Source organism: Miscanthus floridulus, chromosome 8, assembly GCF_019320115.1.
Source record: "Miscanthus floridulus cultivar M001 chromosome 8, ASM1932011v1, whole genome shotgun sequence".
Lineage (NCBI taxonomy): Eukaryota > Viridiplantae > Streptophyta > Magnoliopsida > Poales > Poaceae > Miscanthus > Miscanthus floridulus.
In genome coordinates this window covers 118528908-118548716 of record NC_089587.1, presented here as the reverse complement: position 1 = coordinate 118548716, position 19809 = coordinate 118528908, and the positions used below count along the sequence as shown (strand labels likewise).

General features: G+C 50.8%; 1 protein-coding gene and 1 long non-coding RNA gene across 3 annotated transcripts; one reads left to right on the top strand and one right to left on the bottom strand.

The window, feature by feature from the left end:
* Positions 1-5564: 5564 nt before the first annotated feature.
* Positions 5565-7565, top strand: LOC136473399 (uncharacterized). Of its 2 annotated transcripts, none has more exons than XR_010762607.1 (4): positions 5565-6298; positions 6393-6481; positions 6579-6669; positions 7133-7565. It is a non-coding gene; the product is annotated as an uncharacterized lncRNA (long non-coding RNA). The 2 variants fall into 2 exon arrangements; XR_010762606.1 differs by having other exon boundaries at positions 5584-6298; positions 6579-6616.
* A 3218-nt stretch (positions 7566-10783) lies between these two features.
* Positions 10784-11530, bottom strand: LOC136469804 (secreted RxLR effector protein 161-like). The gene has a single exon (XM_066467863.1). It carries the CDS (start codon positions 11528-11530, stop codon positions 10784-10786), a length of 747 nt encoding a protein of 248 aa, XP_066323960.1.
* Between the last annotated feature and the right edge of the window lie 8279 nt (positions 11531-19809).

The following is a 19809-nucleotide window of genomic DNA, read 5'->3' as shown; positions in this document are numbered from 1 at the left end:
CTAGATCCATGCTCAATGCTCTCATCAATTAAATCATCACATGAGGTCGCTATATCAATCTTAACAACATGGTTAGTAGCATCATGTGGCTCATTTGGTAAGAATTCTTGTGCAATAATAAGAGTGTCATAATTGATTTTTAGAGTTGTATATTCATCTTTTAGCTTATTGTGACTAGTGATAAGCTCATTGTGCACCCACTCAAGTTTATCATTTTTATCTTTAAGCTCTTTCTTAGAAGATTTTAGCTCCTTGAGTTTGGATGATATAGAATCATTTGTTTCTTTGAGCTCATCATTAGCCTTTTCTAATGTATCACACTTAGCTAAGAGTGAATCATTTTTAGCATCAAGTTTTTCATTTGTAGCTCTACTCTTTCTAATGATCTTAGTATATTTTCTTAGTATTTTGACAAGATCATCATATGTAGGTGAGTCATCATCATCGCTATCACTATCATCATCACTAGCATGTTCACCATCACTACTATCATCACTCTTAGTTACCTTGCGTTCACCTTTGGCCATAAGGCATAGGTGTGTAGAGGATGATGGCGATGGTGGCGGTGAAGATGCAAGATCAATGGCAATGGCGGCCACCTTTTCATCGTCACTCTCATCATCGGATGATCCACTTGATGAATCAATGTCCGTGAGCCAATCACCGACAATGTAGGCCTTGCCACTCTTCTTCTTCTTGTAGAAGTCCCTCTTTTTGCCATCTCTCTTCTTGTATGGCTTGTTCTTCTTCTTTTCATCTTCATCACTTGAATCATCTTTCTTGCCCTTGTTCTTGAACTTGTCTTTCTTGGGCTTTGTGCATTGATGAGCTAGATGGCCAAGTTCGCCACAATTGTAGCAATCCATCTCGGAGATTGGCTTTCTTCTTGAGCTTGTGAAGAACTTCTTCTTCTTGCCATCAAACTTGATGCCACTCTTATTTAGCCTTTTTAGCATCTTGGTGGTCTTCTTCACCATGAGGGCAAGGCTTTCTTCATCATCTTCATCACTTGAGCTCTCATACTCAAGTCTTGCTTTGCCCTTGTCTTGGCTAGCTTTGAATGCTAAGTCCTTCTCTTTCTTCTTTGTAGAGGATGAGCCATCTTGTGGTGTGATGTGCATGTACATCTCATGAGCATTGATCTTTCCCAAGATTTGTGTCGGTGTAGCGGTGGAAAGATCACCTTGATGTAGCACGGTCACAATGTGCCCATATTTATCAATGGGGAGGACACTCAAGATTTTTCTCACAACATCGGATGGTGACATTTGAGTTAGTCCAAGCCCATTGACTTCCTCTACAAGAACATTTAATCGAGAGTACATCTCATTAGCACTTTCTTTGGGAAACATCTCAAAAGAATTTAGCTTTTTAATCACAAGATGATAGCGTTCCTCACGCTCACTCTTAGTTCCCTCATGGAGCGCACAAACGTCCGACCATAGAGCATGGGCGTCTTTGTGGTTCCTTACACGATTGAACACCTCTTTGCAAAGGCCTCTAAAAATGGTGTTGCGAGCCTTTGCATTCCATTTTTCATAATTCACTTCATCGCCTTGAAGTTGTGCGGCATTCCTAGGTGCGGGAAACCCTTGAGAGGCGGCTCTAAGAATTCCAACATCTAGAGCTTCTAAGTATGCCTCCATGCGGATTTTCCAATATGGAAAATCATCTCCCTCAAAGATAGGAGGAGGTCCATCCCCGTGAGACATCTTGCTCTAAGCGATTAAGCTTAAAAACGTGAGCACGAGGCTCTGATACCAATTGAAAGGATCAAGATGCCCAAGAGGGGGGGTGAATTGGGCTAATTCGAAATTCTCTTGCAATAAACAAATCCTACGGATAGCCCAATTAACCCCTTGTGCCTAGAAAAGTGTTTCTATCAAACTAATGCACAACGAACTCACAACCTATATTCCAACCTTACTCTAGCAAGCAATTCTATGGATGTAAAACAAGTATTGAATTGCTCAAAGTAAATACTCAAAGTAAGTGCTCAAGGTAAATAGGGAGAGAGAGGAACGCGGCGATGTTTTGCCGAGGTATCGAAGAGTCGCCACTCCCCACTAGTCCTCGTTGGAGCACCCACGCAAGGGTGTAGCTCCCCCTTGATCCGCGCAAGGATCAAGTGCTCTCTATGGGTTGATTCTTCGACACTCCGTCACGGCGAATCACCCAAAGCCGCTCACAACTTGAGTTGGGTCACCCACAAGCTTCACCGGGTGAACACCAAACTCCCAATCACCACCAAGCCGTCTAGGTGATGGCGATCACCAAGAGTAACAAGCACGAACTCTCACTTGACCACGCGAAGCCTAATGAGAAGATGGATGCACACTTTGCTACTCTTGATTTGCTAGTGAGGCTACTCTCTTGGATTCTCAAATCACAAACACCTCACTAGGACCTTGCTCTTCTTGGCACTCACAAACGTGTTTCTCAGCTGTTGGAATGAGCAAAAGTTGCTCCACTCACGAGTGGAGCTTCTATTTATAAGGCAGCCTGAAAAACTAACCGTTATGAGCTTCTGCGGGAGTGACCGGACGCTCCGGTCGTGATGACCGGACGCTCCGGTCAGTTCAACCCGCGAACCAGTTTTCAAGTGATGACCGGACGCTGCCAGGGTCCGGTCAGTACCGACCGGACGCGTCCGGTCGCTCTTGGATGCTTACTGTAAACGACCGACGCTGGATACACAGGGTCCGGTCACACTGACCGGACGCGTCCGGTCACTCTTTTCCAAGTCTGGACCCTTACTGGAGTCGACCGGACGCTGGCCCTCAGCGTCCGGTCACATGACCTTCCAGCGTCCGGTCACACCAGACTTGACCACCTCAGTCAAATGAACTGACCGGACCCTGCGGCCAGCGTCCGGTTGCACCGGAGCCAGCGTCCGGTCAGTGTTTGACTCTCCATTCACTTCCAACTTTCGAACATGTGTGAATGAAGTTTGCTCCAAAGGATCTTAGGCATTCATAGGAGCTACCTAGAGCTAGTTTTAACAAGTGTGCACCACACCTAACTCACTAGACTTAACTAGGTCAAGCTACCCGTTCATACTCCCCTTCATAGTACGGCCAAAGGAAAAACAAAGTCCTAAACTACTCTAAGTGTCTCTCCAACTCCAATCGACACTTAGAACTAGTCATCCTTAACCTTGTCGTCCATCCTTTGAAAACCGAAATGATTTCCATCGTAGGGGCATGACAACCTCGATTGCCCAATCGATCTTCATTACCATGACCTAACTTAATTGCCTCTGCAAAACACACGTTAGTCATAGTAATCTTGTATTGACATTAATCACCGAAATCCAACTAGGGGCCTAGATGCTTTCACACCTTCCTTCCAAACATTGGTGTCGCTCGAGGGTCAAAGACTGCGGCATCCACATCGACAGCTACCGAGGCCCGCCTGTAGGCTCAGTTTCAAGCAATAATAGAAGCAGAAAGACAGGAAGCTGCTAGGAAGCAGGAAGAGCTACAAGCACAGCTTCAAGCTCAGCAGCAAGCTCTTGAAGAAAACCAAGTTTTGCTGCGGCAGACCTAAGAGGAAGTGAAGGGGATGAATAGCAAGTTTGAAGAAACTAATGCACTGCTGCGAGCTATGCTCAAACTCCAGAAAGATTGAGGTAGGTGAACATGCAGTTTGTGTTGCTGATGCCTTTTGCCTGAGCTTAACCCCTTGCCAGGGTACCAAACTCTATGTTGTGATCTTGTTAGAATTCCATGCACTGTGTGATGGAACCTGTGTGTGATAGAACTTATTTGCATCTGTTTCATGTTAGAACATGTATGATGGATTCGAACCTATGTGATGGAACCTGGAACTTGTGTGATGTACTGATGTGTTTACCTTATCATGGATTTGAACTTGTGAGATGGTTGCTGTGATGAGATTGTTGATGATGGAGTGTATGCTGTGATGAGATTGTTGATGATGGAGTGTATGTTGTGATGAGATTGTTGATCATATTTGTCTGATATTGGTCATATATATATATATGGGTCGTCATTGAATGAAAGGGTCGTCGTTGAATGGTCTGGGACTGCTTTAGGTAGCATGACACAGCAATGCCGTCATAAAATGTCCATGATTATATATGATGGGATTGTATCGTCACAAAATGTGTCACAAGAAGTGTTTCAACCAGGTTCTTAGAGACATTTTGTGACGGTCGTTTAGGTATTACGTGACGCCCAAACTCGACAATATATGACACAAAAAATCATCAGCAGAGGTCAACAATATGTGACAAATTATATGACGCCAAACAAGCGTCACAAAAACTATCTTAAATAGGGCTCGCACGGGTCGACAGCAACATTCTGTGACGCGTTGACTGAACACTATGTGACACAAGTTAGCGTCATAAAAAAGAACAATACGTGACAACAGTGTATACCGTTACAAAAGGTACCACATTTTGTGACGGTCCACCATATTTTCGTCACACGGTACATTTAGCGACGGTCGTTATATGACGACCGTTGTGACGGTGACATTTCGTCATAACATACTTTTTGTGACCAACTCTGTAGTTTACGTGACCGTTTCTGTTTGTCATACAAACCCACAAATCTTGTAGTGGTGATATTGCCGAGCTGAATAGCACCATTACTATTTGTCATTATATCCGAAACATTTTCATATGTCTTTGCCATTATATCGCCTACCACCGAAAGCATAACACCGTGAAAATACGAGCACCCGTGCTAAGTCGAGAACTTAAATCCGGGTGGACATGTTTCACCTAAAGTAATCTCGTTCCAACAATCTTAATTTATTTCTATAATATACATATGATATTTTTTAATATATAACCATAAATACATATGTGTCGCACGGCATAATAAGTCAAAGTGTTACCGAATTGATGGCAGTTTTACAAAGCGTATTAATTAATTAATTAAAGTGGTAAAGTTGTACGGTGTGGCACAGAGAGATGGCAAAAAAAAAAAAAAAAAATTGAGGGAAGCACAGAGAGATGGCAAATACCCCGATTATCTTGTCCTGTCAGTGCACATTAGGCCCATGGAGTAGTATCCATCGCAGGCTTGCAGCCAATGGGCTGAGGTGGAATGGAAATTGAACGGGCCCAATTAATCGTCCCCCAACTCATCGAAACTCCTCTCGCCCAATGCCGCCGCCGGCGACGGTCCAACGGCGGGGCTGCTACCTCATCTTCCTCGGCAGCCGGAAATGAGGGCTTCATGCCAAACGGTCGTCCACACAAGTGTAGCTGTTCCGCCGCGACCGACTGCGGTCCAGCCACGCTCGATTCGTCCGGAAGGCGGTCAGAAAGAGGAGGCACGCTTTTATGCGTCGGTTTCCGCGCCTTCTTCAGGTGCGTTCTCTTCTCTCCTTTATCTCTTCTCTATCTCTATCTCTAAACCTATAATACACCACTTCAAATTATCCTACATTCATCCAATAATTACCCACTCTATAGTCATGACCTTAACTACGTCCACACCAATATATAAAAAAAAAAAAACACCACCCTAGAAACGTAAGAACCACGTTAACTCTCCTCCCTCGACGGTCATCCTTCAATGGATCTCCAGGAACCAGCAACCCCGCGCCCTAGCTGCCAATGCCCGCGTTACCCGAGCACGCTTCGATCCCGCCTCAGGTTTTGTTTTCCCGCACCCACCACGCATTTTCCAAAAAAAAAAAAATCAATGCAAGGCGGGGTCAGGAGACGGCGGCAGCGCCTCCACGCCATTGGAGGAGAAGTAGCGGGCGAGGCGATGGTACCGTGGCCAGGAGGTCGGGGCGGCCTGGATCTGCCACCGCGCCGCCTGGATGGAGGGGTGGAGGCAGAGCGCCGCCCCTAGGCCAGGGATCGAATCCCACCGCCCCACACGCCCAGCACTTTTTTGTCTCCGAAAAAAAATCGAGAGGTCGGGCGTGCTCACAGCGTGTCAGCAGTGGCTTGCACGCGCTTCCTGCGCCGGCGGCAGCCCCTGCGTGCGCTCACCCGTGGGCGGAGCGGCAGCAGCATTGGGCGGGGGCTGGGCAAGGCCGCCGCGGCCGTGACCGTGGCAGCAACTGAGTGGTCAGGACCGTGCTCCCGTGGGCGGCGGTGGCGGTAGCACCTGCGGCAAGCTGGGGCGGCCCAGATCCACTCGCCCGCGAGATGTCGGAGATCCGCACGCCCGATGGTGGAGAAGATCCTGCTAGGGTGGATGTAGCTGCTCTTGGCATGCCTGCGGACTGTGGAGGAGTAGGCGTCGGCACGACTGTTGGCTCTGGGCATCTAGCTGCAGCTGGAGCAGCAAGGGCACCCTCAAAGGTCTCCGCTGATTGTGCCTCATCTGATGGTCCTTTCGTTGGCAGTGCTAAAAATATTGTGTTTTGATGGACGTTTGATTGGCCTATGCCTCCAGGTTCATGCACTTTCCGACCATGCCAGAGGTCCTTGAGTGGAAGCCTATGATTTAGATATGTCACAGCTGGAAAGATTTATGCACATGGGGTAAGTGCCAAGCAATTGTTTCAGATACTCTTGATTGTTTGTTTAGCCTTTTGTTTCTTGGTGTGGCTGTTTCCTAAAAAATATGTATCTTGTTCAGGGTACCGGAGATGCTACTTTGGTCCTTGTGTGGAGCAGGTGTGTAGGATGATTGTATTTAGAGCTTGGATTTCCCTTCGTTATCAATTAAGGTCTGGATATTATTAGCTTTGTTCATCTATGTTCAAACTTGAGTAACATGGAAATTTATAACTGATGGTATCAATCAGAAGCTGAGAAGGTAAATTCAGATGGGAACACAAATGGGATAATTAACTGCCATGGAATTTAGTATCCCTTGACTAACGAGAAATAGTGTATTGGATAGCATGAATTTTGCATTAGAAGCAATCTGAGTACTTATTTTTTTAAACTGAGTTATAAGAATTGTAGTTGTGGTATTAAACTGAAGTTTCCCTTTAACTGTCTGACTATGAGAACTTTATGCCAAGAAACTAGCCACTCCTCAATAGCATTGTTTGAGCTCTGTTGTCTGTAGATACAATGTTGTGTTCATGATGAGACCGATTCTAGAGTTTTTGATGTGATGACTTGTGAACAGATAATAAAAGTTGCCCCAACAATTTGAGTACTTATTTTTTTTAGTATTGACAGCATGTGGATGCGAAATCCTGTATGAGTGTTCGGGTTACCCGTCGTGGCCCCCTGCCGCGATCGCGCACCCGCTCGCCATATCGCTCGCGCTCGCCATCGCTCATTGGACGCATGGAACGCTCAAGGAACCGAGGAACATCAGCCGCCGGCCGGTGGAGATAAAGCGGCGGCCAACCGTGTGCGCCGGTGGAGATCAGGCGGCGGCCGAGCGCCTGCACCGGTCGAGATCAGGCCGCCACGTTGGCAGCCAGGTGCGTGCAGCTTGCTGATTGCGTTGGCAAGCAGGTGCGTGCAGTTTGCCGAGCGCCAGCAGCCTTCCATCGCTCACAGTCGCGGCCGTTGACAATTGAGCAACACGCCAACGCCGTCTAGCAGAAGCAGCTCACACCGCGCGCTCGCCGTCCGGCCGCTGCATCTCGCCCCGGCTTGCTCTAGCGCGACAGGGAGCCTCCCTCGCTGCAGGGATCAGGAAGGGAGGACGAGGAGACGCCGCAGATTGACGATCAGGTTAGGACCTCCAGTATGTCTTTCCGTTATGTCTGAAATAACAAGAGCAAGTTATCAAGTCTGTACTGCTATTGGCAAGTTATCAAGTCTGTATGTTGATGCCTCGTAGGTTCATGTCTGAAATAACAAGAGCAAGTAATTAAGCCTGTAATTAACTAAAATCACAAATTTTGACATGGTATTTTTTACGGGTGTTATGACTATGTCAAGCCTGTGATGTTGATTGGTTATGGGGAATGGTAGTAGTTAAAATTATTAAGAAAAGTTTATGTGTATATATTCAAAGTTGTACAAATTATCGGGGAATTAAGTTGATGAGCCATACTATGAAGCTATGGGAGAGAGTTATCGAGCATCGCTTAAGAGCAATAACGCAGGTCTCTATGAACCAATTTGGTTTCATGCCCGGAAGGTCAACCATGGAAGCCATTTTCTTAATAAGACAAGTTATGGAGCGGTATAGGGAGAAGAAGAAGGACCTACATATGGTTTTTATTAACTTGGAGAAGGCTTATGATAAAATACCAAGGAACGTTATGTGGTGGGCTTTGGACAAACATAAAGTCCCAACGAAGTACGTCGGGCTCATTAAGGACATGTACAACAATGTTGTGACTAGAGTTCGAACAAGCGATGGAGACACGGATGACTTCCCGATTAGGATAGGACTACATCAAGGGTCAGCTTTGAGCCCTTATTTGTTTGCTTTAGTGATAGATGAGGTCACAAGGGACATACAAGGGGACATCCCTTGGTGTATGCTTTTCGCGGACGATATAGTGCTAGTTGATGAAAGCCGAACAGGAGTGAATCAGAAACTGGAGTTATGGCGGGAGACTTTGGAGTCCAAAGGTTTTAGACTTAGTAGAACTAAAACTGAGTATATGAGATGTGACTTCGGCACTACTACTCGGGAGGAGGAAGATGTTAGTTTGGAAGGTCAAGTAGTGCCTAGGAAGGATATCTTTCGATATTTAGGATCAATGCTACAGAGGGACGGGGATATTGATGAAGATGTTAGCCATAGAATCAAAGCAGGGTGGATGAAGTGGCGGCAAGCGTCTGGTGTCCTATGTGACAAAAGGGTACCACAGAAGCTAAAAGGCAAGTTTTATAGGACGGCGATTAGACCTGCTATGTTGTATGGTGCAGAATATTGGCCTACGAAAAGACGACATATTCAACAGCTAAGTGTCGCGGAAATGCGTATGTTGCGTTGGATTTGCGGTCATACAAGGGATCGAGTTCGTAACGATGATATACGTGAGAGATTAGGGGTAGCACCAATTGAAGAAAAGCTTGTCCAACACCGGTTGAGATGGTTTGGACATGTGCAACGGAGACCTCCAGATGCACCGGTGCGTAGTGGAATCCTAAGTCAGGATAGTAACGTGAAGAGAGGCAGAGGAAGACCGAAGTTGACTTGGGTAGAGGCAATAAAAGGAGACTTGAAAGGATGGAATATACCCAAAGACTTAGCCTTAGATAGGAGTGCTTGGAAGACAGCTATTCACGTGCCTGAACCTTAATTGCTTCTGTTGGGTTTCAACTCTAGCCTACTCCAACTTGTTTGGGACTTAAAGGCTTTGTTGTTGTTGTTGTATATGGTCATCCACTGGTATTTTTATCATGGTATTTTTTGGCAGCTACTGGCAACAATTCAACAGCTTTTGGTTTCAGCTTATCTTGAATAAGCTCAAAAGCAATACTTAGAAGTTAGTTCCCAGATGAAAGGTCTTGAAACAAAATCTAAACAATTTAAGGAATTCAAAGAGCAGTTAGTATTTTTTTTTCTCCTTGCCATATTCTTTTAGGCATCTTCTTCATATTAGTTTTAGTTAAGTTTGTCTACAGGTCTTGAATCTTCTTGATATTAGTTTTAGTTAAAGGCATGCAGTGTACCTGTTGCCGCTGATTCAGTTATGGCTTCGTGTTCAGACCCTGAACCAGTTCTTTTCATTAGTCCCCATTTTTCTTGATTAGTTGTAGCACGCACTTGCATTGCTCTGAAAAGAGTATATGCAGAACAAGATCCCTGATAGCTCTAAAAAATGCAATGAGAATTTTGAAGTTTGGTAATTTTGATGCCTAACTCACAATTTTGAAGTTTTGACAGCTTCTTTTGAAGATCTCCAAGACATGTTTAAGGACTTAGACAGATTGTAAATTAGATGGTTAATGTGAGAAATGACTTTATTATGTCTTTTTATGCAAAAGTATTTCCCAGATTGGATACATGTTCAAATACAATTGTGCAAAAGTTAAACTATGGAAAAAAATATCGTCGTTTAGTTGTTTTCATATGTATCCCTAAAATAAAGCCGTAGCGTTAGCACGAGCACTATATTAGTGGATTTTAGTTATGTAATGTTAGGAACTTGGATCTTGGCTTTCGGATCGCTAATATGGAGGGGTAGGAGATCGTCCTTGTCCCATCCATCTGAACTTTGATTCGAACTTCATTGCCTGGATGACATGTTTGCAGATCGATGGCAGTGAACTGCTACATGGGAAATGCTTTAATTGTGAAAGTATGCTTTGATTGAGAAAGTGGGACACGATTAGGGATTGCTAAACCCCTCGTGTGGTCAATGTGCAACATAAGCTCGGATTCTGATAGTTTGTCGAAATTGTTTCTCTTGAAAAACTAGTACGCAGCAGTAGATCATGTGTGTTGTGCTTGATGGCAGGGAGAACTATGGCTGCTGGAAAATTTTTTCTTTCTAGCATCGCTGAAGAGGAGAATTTCTCCGTTTCACATTTTTGGAGGAAGGCAAATATGTGCTGCAGCCTCATGCTCGAATTTTTGGAGGACATGTTTTGCTCCAAAATCCTGTAATTTCCTTGAAACAATCTACCCACTTAAACATGTCTTCTCAAGAATTGTTGCGCTTGCATGTTAGAACCAAATCACATGTTTGGGCTGGAATTTTTATTTCATTAATCTTACCACAACTATGGCAGGTTGGGGATATATATAGGATAGCTTGCTTGTAACTTAAAAAAGCTAGAACATATTCTAGAGATGCTAAAAGTAGATGCTAAAGCAAGATAAGAATAAAGATAAGGGCTAACACAGCCACCAACTACTCTAGATAAGTATCATAGGTAGATAAACACAAGGCTTATGCTTTTATTCTCCCCCTAAGTCTTGTGTGGCGTCTTCTGGGGAATTTGAACCATCCCAATCCTGGCGCGAAGCTCCTGGAACTTGACCCGCTTAAGGGACTTGGTGAGAAGGTCGGCGAGCTGATCCTGGGTGTTGATGTAGCCGGTTTTGATGCTCCCCTCATCCAAGCAGCTCCTGATGAAGTAGTACTTGATACGGAAATGCTTGCTGCGCTCATGGAAGACGAGGTTCTTCACCAAGACCAAGGCGGACTTGCTGTTCACCCTGAGCTCCACTACTTCTACGTCTCTGCCCAGGAGATCGCCCAGCAGCCGAGCCAACCAGAGAGCTTGAGTCGAAGCGGTTGTGGCAGCGATGTACTCCGCCTTGCAACTGGACAGAGCCACCACTTGCTGCTTGACTGACTGCCAGTTGATCAGACACTTGCCGAGGAAGAATAGCGTCCCACTGGTGCTCTTGCTTGTGTCGATGTTGCTGACGAGGTCGCTATCACTGTACCCGATGAAGTGCTCCACACCGGGACATGTCGGGTAGTACAAGCCATAGTCGGGAGTGCCCGCGACGTAGCGGAGGATCCTCTTGATGGCCTGCTCGTGCTCCATCGTCGGTCGCTGCATGAACCGACTGATGTAGCCAACGGCGAATGCCAGGTCCGACCGTGTGTGGACGAGGTAGCGAAGGCTGCCCACAATGCGCCGGTACCACGTGGCATCGACCTCCTTCGCCGTGCTGTTGCGGCTCAGCTTCAGCCTCTCCTCCATGTGAGTGTGGGCTGGGTTGCAGCCGGTGAGCCCGCCCAACTCGACGATGCGCTTGGCGTAGGCAGTCTGGCAAAGGGAGATGTCGGAGCTGTCCTAGTGGACCTCTATCCCTAGGTAGAAGGAGAGAAGGCCTAAGTCGCTCATCTGGATGGCCGCCTTAATCTCCTCCTTGAACGCCTCCACCACGGCCTCCTTTGTGCCGGTGATCACCAAGTCATCGACTTAGACGCCTACCAACAGGGCATTGCCTCCCTTGCCCACCAATAGACAGCAGCCTCGTGAGGACTCTGCTGGAACCCCATTTGCTTGAGGGTGGAGTCCAGTTTGGTGTTCCAAGCTCGGGGCATCTATCGCAAGCCGTAGAGGGCCTTGCGCAGGTGAAGAACCTTGTTCTCCTTGCCGGGGATGATGAATCCTGGCGCCTAGTGGACATAGACCTCCTCCTTCAGGTCATCATTGAGGAAGGCGGACTTGACGTCCATGTGGTGCACACGCCAACCCTCCTAGGCCGCCAGTGCGAGGAGGAGACAGACGAACTCCATCCGCGCAACGGGCGCGAAGGCATCGTCGAAGTCCACTCCCTCCTGCTAGATGAACCCGCACGCCACCAGACGTGCCTTGTGCTTGATCACTGTTCTGGCCTCATCCTTATTGAGCTTGTAGACCCACTTAAGGGTGATGGCGCAGTGGCCGGCAGGAAGATCCGCCAGCTACCACATTCGGTTTCGCTCGACCGCGTCCATCTCCTGTTGCATCGCGGCGCGCCATGCCGCGTCTCCCTTCGCCTCAGCGAAGGAGCGGGACTCACCATCCTTGTGCACAAGGTGCGGCTCTGCCTTGAAGTCGTGCATCGCCAGTCTAGGGATGGGCTGATCACCGAAGATGTTGTCCAAGGTGTGTTTGCACAGAGGCTTGTCGTCGTGGTAGGCATCGACGCGATCCTCGTCGTCTGACAGCGGAGTGGTGAACTCCACCATGCGCTGCTCGTCACGGACCAAAGCTGCTGGTGCCAATCTTGGGGGTGTGGGCGCCGATGCAAGAGATTAGGGAGTCAGTGGTACAAGTTGTGGAGGGCTTGCTAGTGGTGTAGGCGGTGGAGTACAAGCCGAAGCTGATGGCGAGTCAGGTGCTGAGGTAGACGAGCTTGGTGAAGATGAGCTGCTAGCTCCCCTGGCTCCCTCGAAGTGGACGTAGTCGACGATGAAGTCTCTGAGAGTTGAAGTTGAGCCATCATCCACCGCCTTGTCCCAAGCCCAGCCTCGCCCTTCATCAAACACAATGTCCCAGGAGATGCGGACGCACTGTGTCGCAGGGTCGAGGATGCGGTAGGCCTTGATGCCCTCCGCATAGCCGATGAAGACTCCTAGCGTGCTCCGGTCATCGAGCTTGCTAGTGTGGTTGAGCTCCTTTGCGAAGGCGAGACAACCAAAGACGCGGAGATGGCTCACCATCGGCTTGCGCCTGTGCTAGGCCTCGTACGACGTCTTGCCATTAAGGGCCTTGATGGACGAGCGGTTGAGGAGATGGACGGTAGTCATCACCGCTTCCCCCTAGTAGATTGCTGGCATCCCTCTCTGCTTGAGGAGAGCGCGGGCGGTGGCCACCACCGTCTGGTTGCGGCGCTCAATGACGCCATTCTACTACGGGGTGTACAGCGTGGAGAAGTGGCACTAGATTCCCAAGTCGACGCAGTACGCCGCGAACTCAGCCATCGTGAACTCACCGCCGTTGTCAGTGTGTAGCACTCGAAGCTTGCGGCCGCACTCCTTCTCCATAGCAGCTTGATGGCGTCCGTAGTCACCGCCTTGGTGTCGAGCAGGACCGCCCACATGTACCGAGACACGTCGTCGATGAGGAGCAGGAAGAATCGCCGACCTCCAGGTGTGGCTAGTGTCACGGGGCCATAGAGGTCGTCGTGCACGAGCTCTAGCTTCTCCTAGCGTGGAAGCTCGCCTGGCGGGGGGAAGGGGAGCCGCTGCTGCTTTGAGGACGCAGGTGTCGCAGAACTGCTCCACATGCTCTACTTGTGGCATGCCCTACCCCATCTCCTTGTTGCCGAGCTGCTTTAGGGCCTCAAAGTTGAGGTGCCCAAAGCGCTCGTGCCACCACCAAGCGTCGTCGTTGCGGTGGGCTACAAGATACACGGGTTGCGCCACCTGCACATGAAGAACATAGAGGCGGTTGGCGCCTCTGTTCACCTTGGCGAGAAGGCAACGATGGCGATCCCAGATATGTAGGACCCCGTGCTCGATCTCCACACATGAGCCTTTCTCATCCAGCTGTCCCAAGCTGATGATGGAGTTCCTCAGTGTGGGGATGTAGTAGACATCGGTGAGCAGTCGATGCTCACCGATCTTGGTGGTGAAGACGACGGAGCCGACGCCCTTGATCTCCATGGCAGAGGCGTCCCCAAACTTGATAGAGCCTCGAACGTCAGAGTTGAGCTCGGAGAAGAACTCCTGCTGCCCGGTCATGTGTTGGGTGGCGCCGATGTCGAGGTACCACCCGTCGATCTTGTCGCCACCATACCTGTTGCTGAGGAAGACATGGGCCCGTGGCTCGTCGAGGTGGAGGAGCACGGCGGCGGGTGGCGCTGGAGAGGAGTGCGGCTTGATGCTCCTATGTACAAAGAAGAGAGCCGACTCGTCACCCTCTTGTGCTTGCACAACATGTGCTTGATCGTCGTGCTTTGCCTACCGGTAGTCCTTGGCCCAGTGGCTGGTCCTCCCACAGTTTTTGCAGGTGTCATCACGGGTAGCCTTGCGGTTGTCGTCGACACCGTCAGGAGCGCCACCATGCGCCTTGTCCCGCTTGCGCGGCCAACGCTTGCGGCTGCTCGATGAACCCAAAGCCGAAGGACCCGAGGCCTCCCCCTTCTTCCGCTACCACTGGTGAGCGAGCCATAGCTCCTTGGTGAAGAGAAGCTTACCACCGATGGTGACCTACTCTAAGGGAAGTAGCTACTCACAGTTGTCGTCGGCCTTGAGGCGACCCATCACCTCCTCGATCGATAGCTCGGAGAAGTCCAGTGCCATCTCAATCGCGATGGCGACTTGCGAGTACTTCTTGGGGACAATGCGGAGGAACTTCTCTATGGCTCTCTCCTCATCGATGTCATTGTTGCCGTACTACGCCAACTGCTGCATCAGGGTGTTGAGGTGGAGAGTGAAGTCATCGACGTCCTCACCTGGCTTGAAAGCCAGGTTCTCCCACTCCTAACACAACATCTGAAGCATGGACCTATGGGCATGGTCGCTGCCAATGTGTGCCGTGGCGATGGCGTCCTTGGTCGTCCGCTTGTTTACGAGGGAGGAGTGCATCTACGTCGAAATAGCAACAAGAAGCGCCTCTAGTGCCCGCCGATCCTTATCGAAGTTGGCGTCGCCATACCATACCACGTCTCACATGCGCCGAGCCTGCATCTTCACCTTCATCACCATGGACCACTTGGCATAGTTGGTCTTGGTGAGCATGGGCCATCCGCTGCCGGGGCTGGAATCCTTGACGATGGTCTGGATGATGGGAGGAGAGCCGGTGCAGCCACGGTGACCATGGCACCAGTCCAAGGAATAGGAGGCGCACCGCCTGTGAGGGCTTCGTGTGCCAGTGTCCCATCCACCATGCTCCCGGTCGAAGTCCTGCTCCGCCTCTAGCCATGCCGCCTCCTGCCACTATCACTGTGCCTCTAGTGCGTGTGTGACGCGTGGATCCTGTCGGCCAGCTGCATGTCCACATGGAGCGCCATCAAGGCTGTGTCCTCCAGGGGTGCCATCAAGGCCGTGTCCGCCTAGGGCATAGAGATCGCGTCCACGTCTGCCCAAGTCGTTGAAGCCACGTCCGTGTCTGCCCCGCAGCCACGCTTCCCGCTCAGTGTCTATGTTTTCGAAAAATCGATGAGTAAATTTGTATTTGCGTGTCTGGTTTGGATGGTGTGCTCGGAGGACACAAGGGTTTATACTGGTTTAGGCAGAACGTCCCTACGTCTAGTTCGCTACTACTCATGTTACCGGCACTTGGTTTGCAGTAGGGGTTACAAACAGGCGAGAGAGGGAGAGGATCCCACGTCTCTAGTGGAAGGAGTGAACGGGTGCTGAGAGCTCGCTTGCCACTCAGCCGTGCGCTCATGTTGTGCTCTTATGTCAAGATCTCCCCTTACATGGGGCGCCCTGCTTCCCCTTGTATAGGCAAAGGGAAAGCGTGGGTTATAGAGGAGAAAAAGGAGAAGAACAAGAGAGAGAAGAAGGGTTCTAGGGTTGCTGGGTCCTTTTTCTCCTTCATGCGGGTCCCGCGCGATCCTATAGATGTCAACAAGGATGGCTCCATGTCACAGCCCTGTTTATCACTAGCGCCATGCGGAGGCGTCATCTACTAATCATGGCGTTCCACTCTGTCTCGACGGACATCATGGTGAACTCACGTGCCTATCTGCGTCCGTACGAGGATTAGGTAGAACAGCACCGGCACGCCCGACACTGTTCTTGATGTGAATCCTCATGTATGGCCCATCATGGCCATGGGTTAGATCAAGGCGTGTCAGCCACTTCTCTAGTGTCAGAGTTTTGACCTAGGCCCATACGCTTGGACCTGGAGTGGTTGGCGATGGTATGGGTCCCCGTCGGACGAGATGGAACCCGCATCCTCGAGGTCGGACAAGACAGAGCCCGCGACCTTGGGCGAGACGGAAACCGCGTTCTTGGGGTCAGGCGAGATAGAGCCCGCACCTAAGGGGTCGGATGAGACAGAGCCCGCGGCCTTGAAGTCAGGCAAGATGGAGTCTACGGCCTCAAGGTCGGGCAAGACGGAGTTCGCACCCAAGGGGTCAGGCGAGACGGAGCCCGTAGCCTCAAGGTCGAGCGAGATGGAGCTTGCGGCCTTGGGGTCAGGCAAGACCTTTTAATACATCTTGAGCCATCTAGGGAAGTCCGCGTGGGTGCTAACTTCCTTGCTTTGGGTATCCCTAATATCGATACCCGACAGTAGCCCCCGAGCCTACGGAGGAGTAGAATACTCCTTTGGAGGCTTTTCTAGACCGGAGGACTCTGAAGGCCTTGGCCTTCTTTTTGTAGCCAGTGGCATGTCCTAGCAGGAAGGCGATTCTCTTTTGTCATGATTGGTCTTCTCGGGACATGTAACAGTAGGATTCGGGAGGTCAAAAAGATTTTTCTTGATTTTGGTCCCCTAGGATCCAATCGCTTCGTCGTCGTCCTTCGACCTCATGTTTGGTCTCCTTGCGAGTCCAACTTCCCTCGAGCCCCGCACGTAGCAGGGGTTCGGTCGAGGGTCGGCTCGTCTTCGTGATCCCTTAAGCGTTTTTTGATAAAACAGAGGGGTTGAGCCGTGCCATGTATTTTCTCGATGGACAAAACATGGTGCTCGGTGAGCTATTAAGGGGCTAGTACGAGTGGGGCCCCAACTTCCTATTCACGGGGGTCCAGCATGGGTCAGCTGGTGATCGACTCCAGGCTCTTGGTGGCCAATCCATATAGTTCTTGGGTCCATTCGTCTGGTCACATGGGCTCGTTGCCTTTCTTTGAGGAAAAACCATGGACTGGGTACCGACCAAGACTCGAACATTTTCCGAGATGCCCACGGCACTCGTGCGCCTAGGTACTAGCTGCTAGTGGGCCCATCCCTTTCCACCCCTTGCTCTAAGGGTGCTTCGGAGCGGATATGAACCCATCAGCGGGCCAGCCTTCGAACTCCTGGTCCTTAATGGGCTGTAGGAGTGTTTTTAGCTTGGTACCCCTCCTTACCTGTGATGGTTCTTGGCCCATCAACCAGGTGAACCGTCATCCAACGTGTCCTTTGAGGGCGCGATCAGAGATAGCGTGCGCACGATCTTCGGAGGGAGGTGACATGATGCGCCACAGCGGGCACGTGAACCTAGGCGAATGGTTCGCCTTCTCGTCCCACTCCGGCCTATAATAGTAGCCTCCCCCTTCACGTTTTTGCACACCAAAACCATAGCCTTACCTTCTCCGTTTCTCCATCGCCGCCGTTCGGATTTGTCATGCTTGCTAATCCGCCATCGGAGCCCTAGATCTATCGCTTCCGCTTCTCCATCGTCGCCTTTGCTTCTCCACAGCTGCCTCCATCCTCCATGGATTTATGGTACTGCTCCGATGTTACCCATGCACACATGGAGGGCCTCATCAAGTGTGGTCTTCTCCACAGGAGGACCGATGCGGTGGAGTGGCTTGTGCCCGTCCGTGAGGATGCGCCGGTGCCGCCCAACGGCTACGTCGTCTCCTTCGCGCCCTTCCACGAGCGTGGACTCGTGGTTCCTCCCCACCCGTTCTTCTGGGGTCTGCTACACCACTATTAGATCGAGCTGGAACACTTGAACCCCAATAGAATCTAGCACATCGCGGCCTTCATCGCGATGTGCGAGGGGTACCTGGGGATCGAGCCCCACTTCGAGCTATAGAGATATTTCTTCTCCATCTCCTTGATCAAGAAGGAGAGAGGCTAGGAGAACCTGATGCCGATGGGATGTGTGGGCATCCACCTCTGGGGGCAGCGGGCGGTCGAATACATGCCCTGCCAGCTCTCCAGATCCAACAAGGGGTGGCACTCGCATTGGTTCTACTTGAAGAACGACCCTGCCACTCCCTTGCTAGCCTTCTCTAGGTGCCTAGTCGAAGAGGTATCGCTGTCATGGCCGTGGGGGCCACCCATCTAGGAGAAAAAGAGGATGCGTGACCTCCTTGAGGCCATCGCGTTCCTGATGACCACGACCTCTGCGGGGCCAGCGTCATCGAGGGGTATCACGTGAGGAGGGTGGCGTTGCTAATGGCACGCGTCCTCTCGCTGTACAGGATGACGCCCAGCGCGCAGCTCGTTGGGACGACACTCGCCTAGGGGCTGCTCTGCGACAACATAGTCGCACAACGCATCAAGGAGGCCACGAGGGAGGCCGACGCCGTGTTCCTGATCTTGGGCATCCTGTGATGTGGCCGAACGCCAGCTTCATCGAGCTGCTGGTGGGGTTAGTCTTTCGAGACTCTGTCGCGCTACTGCTAGAGCACGCGGCCATGAGGGCGGTGAACTATGATGCGGATGAACAAAGGAAGAAGAAAAAGGACAATGAGAAGAAACGGCGGTCGAAGCAGCGAGCGAAGCTGCAGCGAGGGAAGCGGCGTCAAGGTTCATCGAGAGAAGAGGAAGAAGAAGAGGAGGATGACGGCTCCGGGTCGCCCATCCCATGGGATGATCTAGACACCGAGGACGAGGACCCACCTTCACCATAGGTGGGGCCCTTCCTATGGCATGCCACGAGGTAGGAGGGGGAGGACGCGCCCTTGGAGCCGGTGGAATCAAACCACCACCCCGCCCCGTCCGGACCTTCGACGGTGGCCTCAGAACCTATGGAATCAGGCCACCTCGCCTTGTCTGGGCCTTTGACGGTGGCCCTGGAGCCGGTGGAATCAGACCGTCCTGCTCCATCTAGGCCGTCTATGGTGGCCCCGAAGCCGGTGAAAACTGGTCACCCAAATTCGTCCGAGCCCTCGGTGGTGCCTCCGGAGTCGACGGGAGGGGGTCATTCTGATTCGTCCAAGCCCTCCGAGCAGAGGGAGGGCTCGAAGTGGCAACGTGTCGACGAGGAGCAGCCGGGGTCGAGCAAGCCAACCCCAAAATGTCCTCGCATGATGGCGTCAGGGTGAGTCGAGAGTTTTTCTCCCTTTGTCTTAATGAATTTTTGCTGTGAACTGACCGCCATGTCCCTTGTAGCGTCGAAGGATGTGGGACTCTCCTACAGCTTGTTTCAAAAAAGATCCTCCTTCGGCAAATGCGCCAGGAGCCGGTTGGCGTCGCACCGGTGGTAAGTGTGATTGTCGTTGGGGCAGCCACGGCGCTGACTAGGAAGGCGCAGCCGATGGCTGCATCCATGGGAGAGCAGGCAGAGGAGGGCATGTCCAGGGCGCCCATGGCGGGCACGACGCAACCGGTCATGTCGTTGACGTCGTAGGTGGAGGCGGCACGGCCAAAGCTGTCGTTCGTGCAGGTGTCCGTATCCACGTCAGGGCCGATGGAAGGGGGCACACTCGAGGCATCGTTCGTGGATGTGGCAATAGGGCAGGCCTCTGTGTCCGCGTCATCCGCCCCCTCTATCGCTAGAGGTGCCGCTCTAGAGGAGCTGCCACTGCAAGAAAGGTCGACGCCGCTTGAGGTCGGCATGAGGATGTCTCGGTCTCTAGTTCAGGTGGCTGCCCTCAATGACATAGCAGAGGAGAGGGAATGAGGGAGCGTCCACACGGAGGTTGGGGACGCGGTTTGTG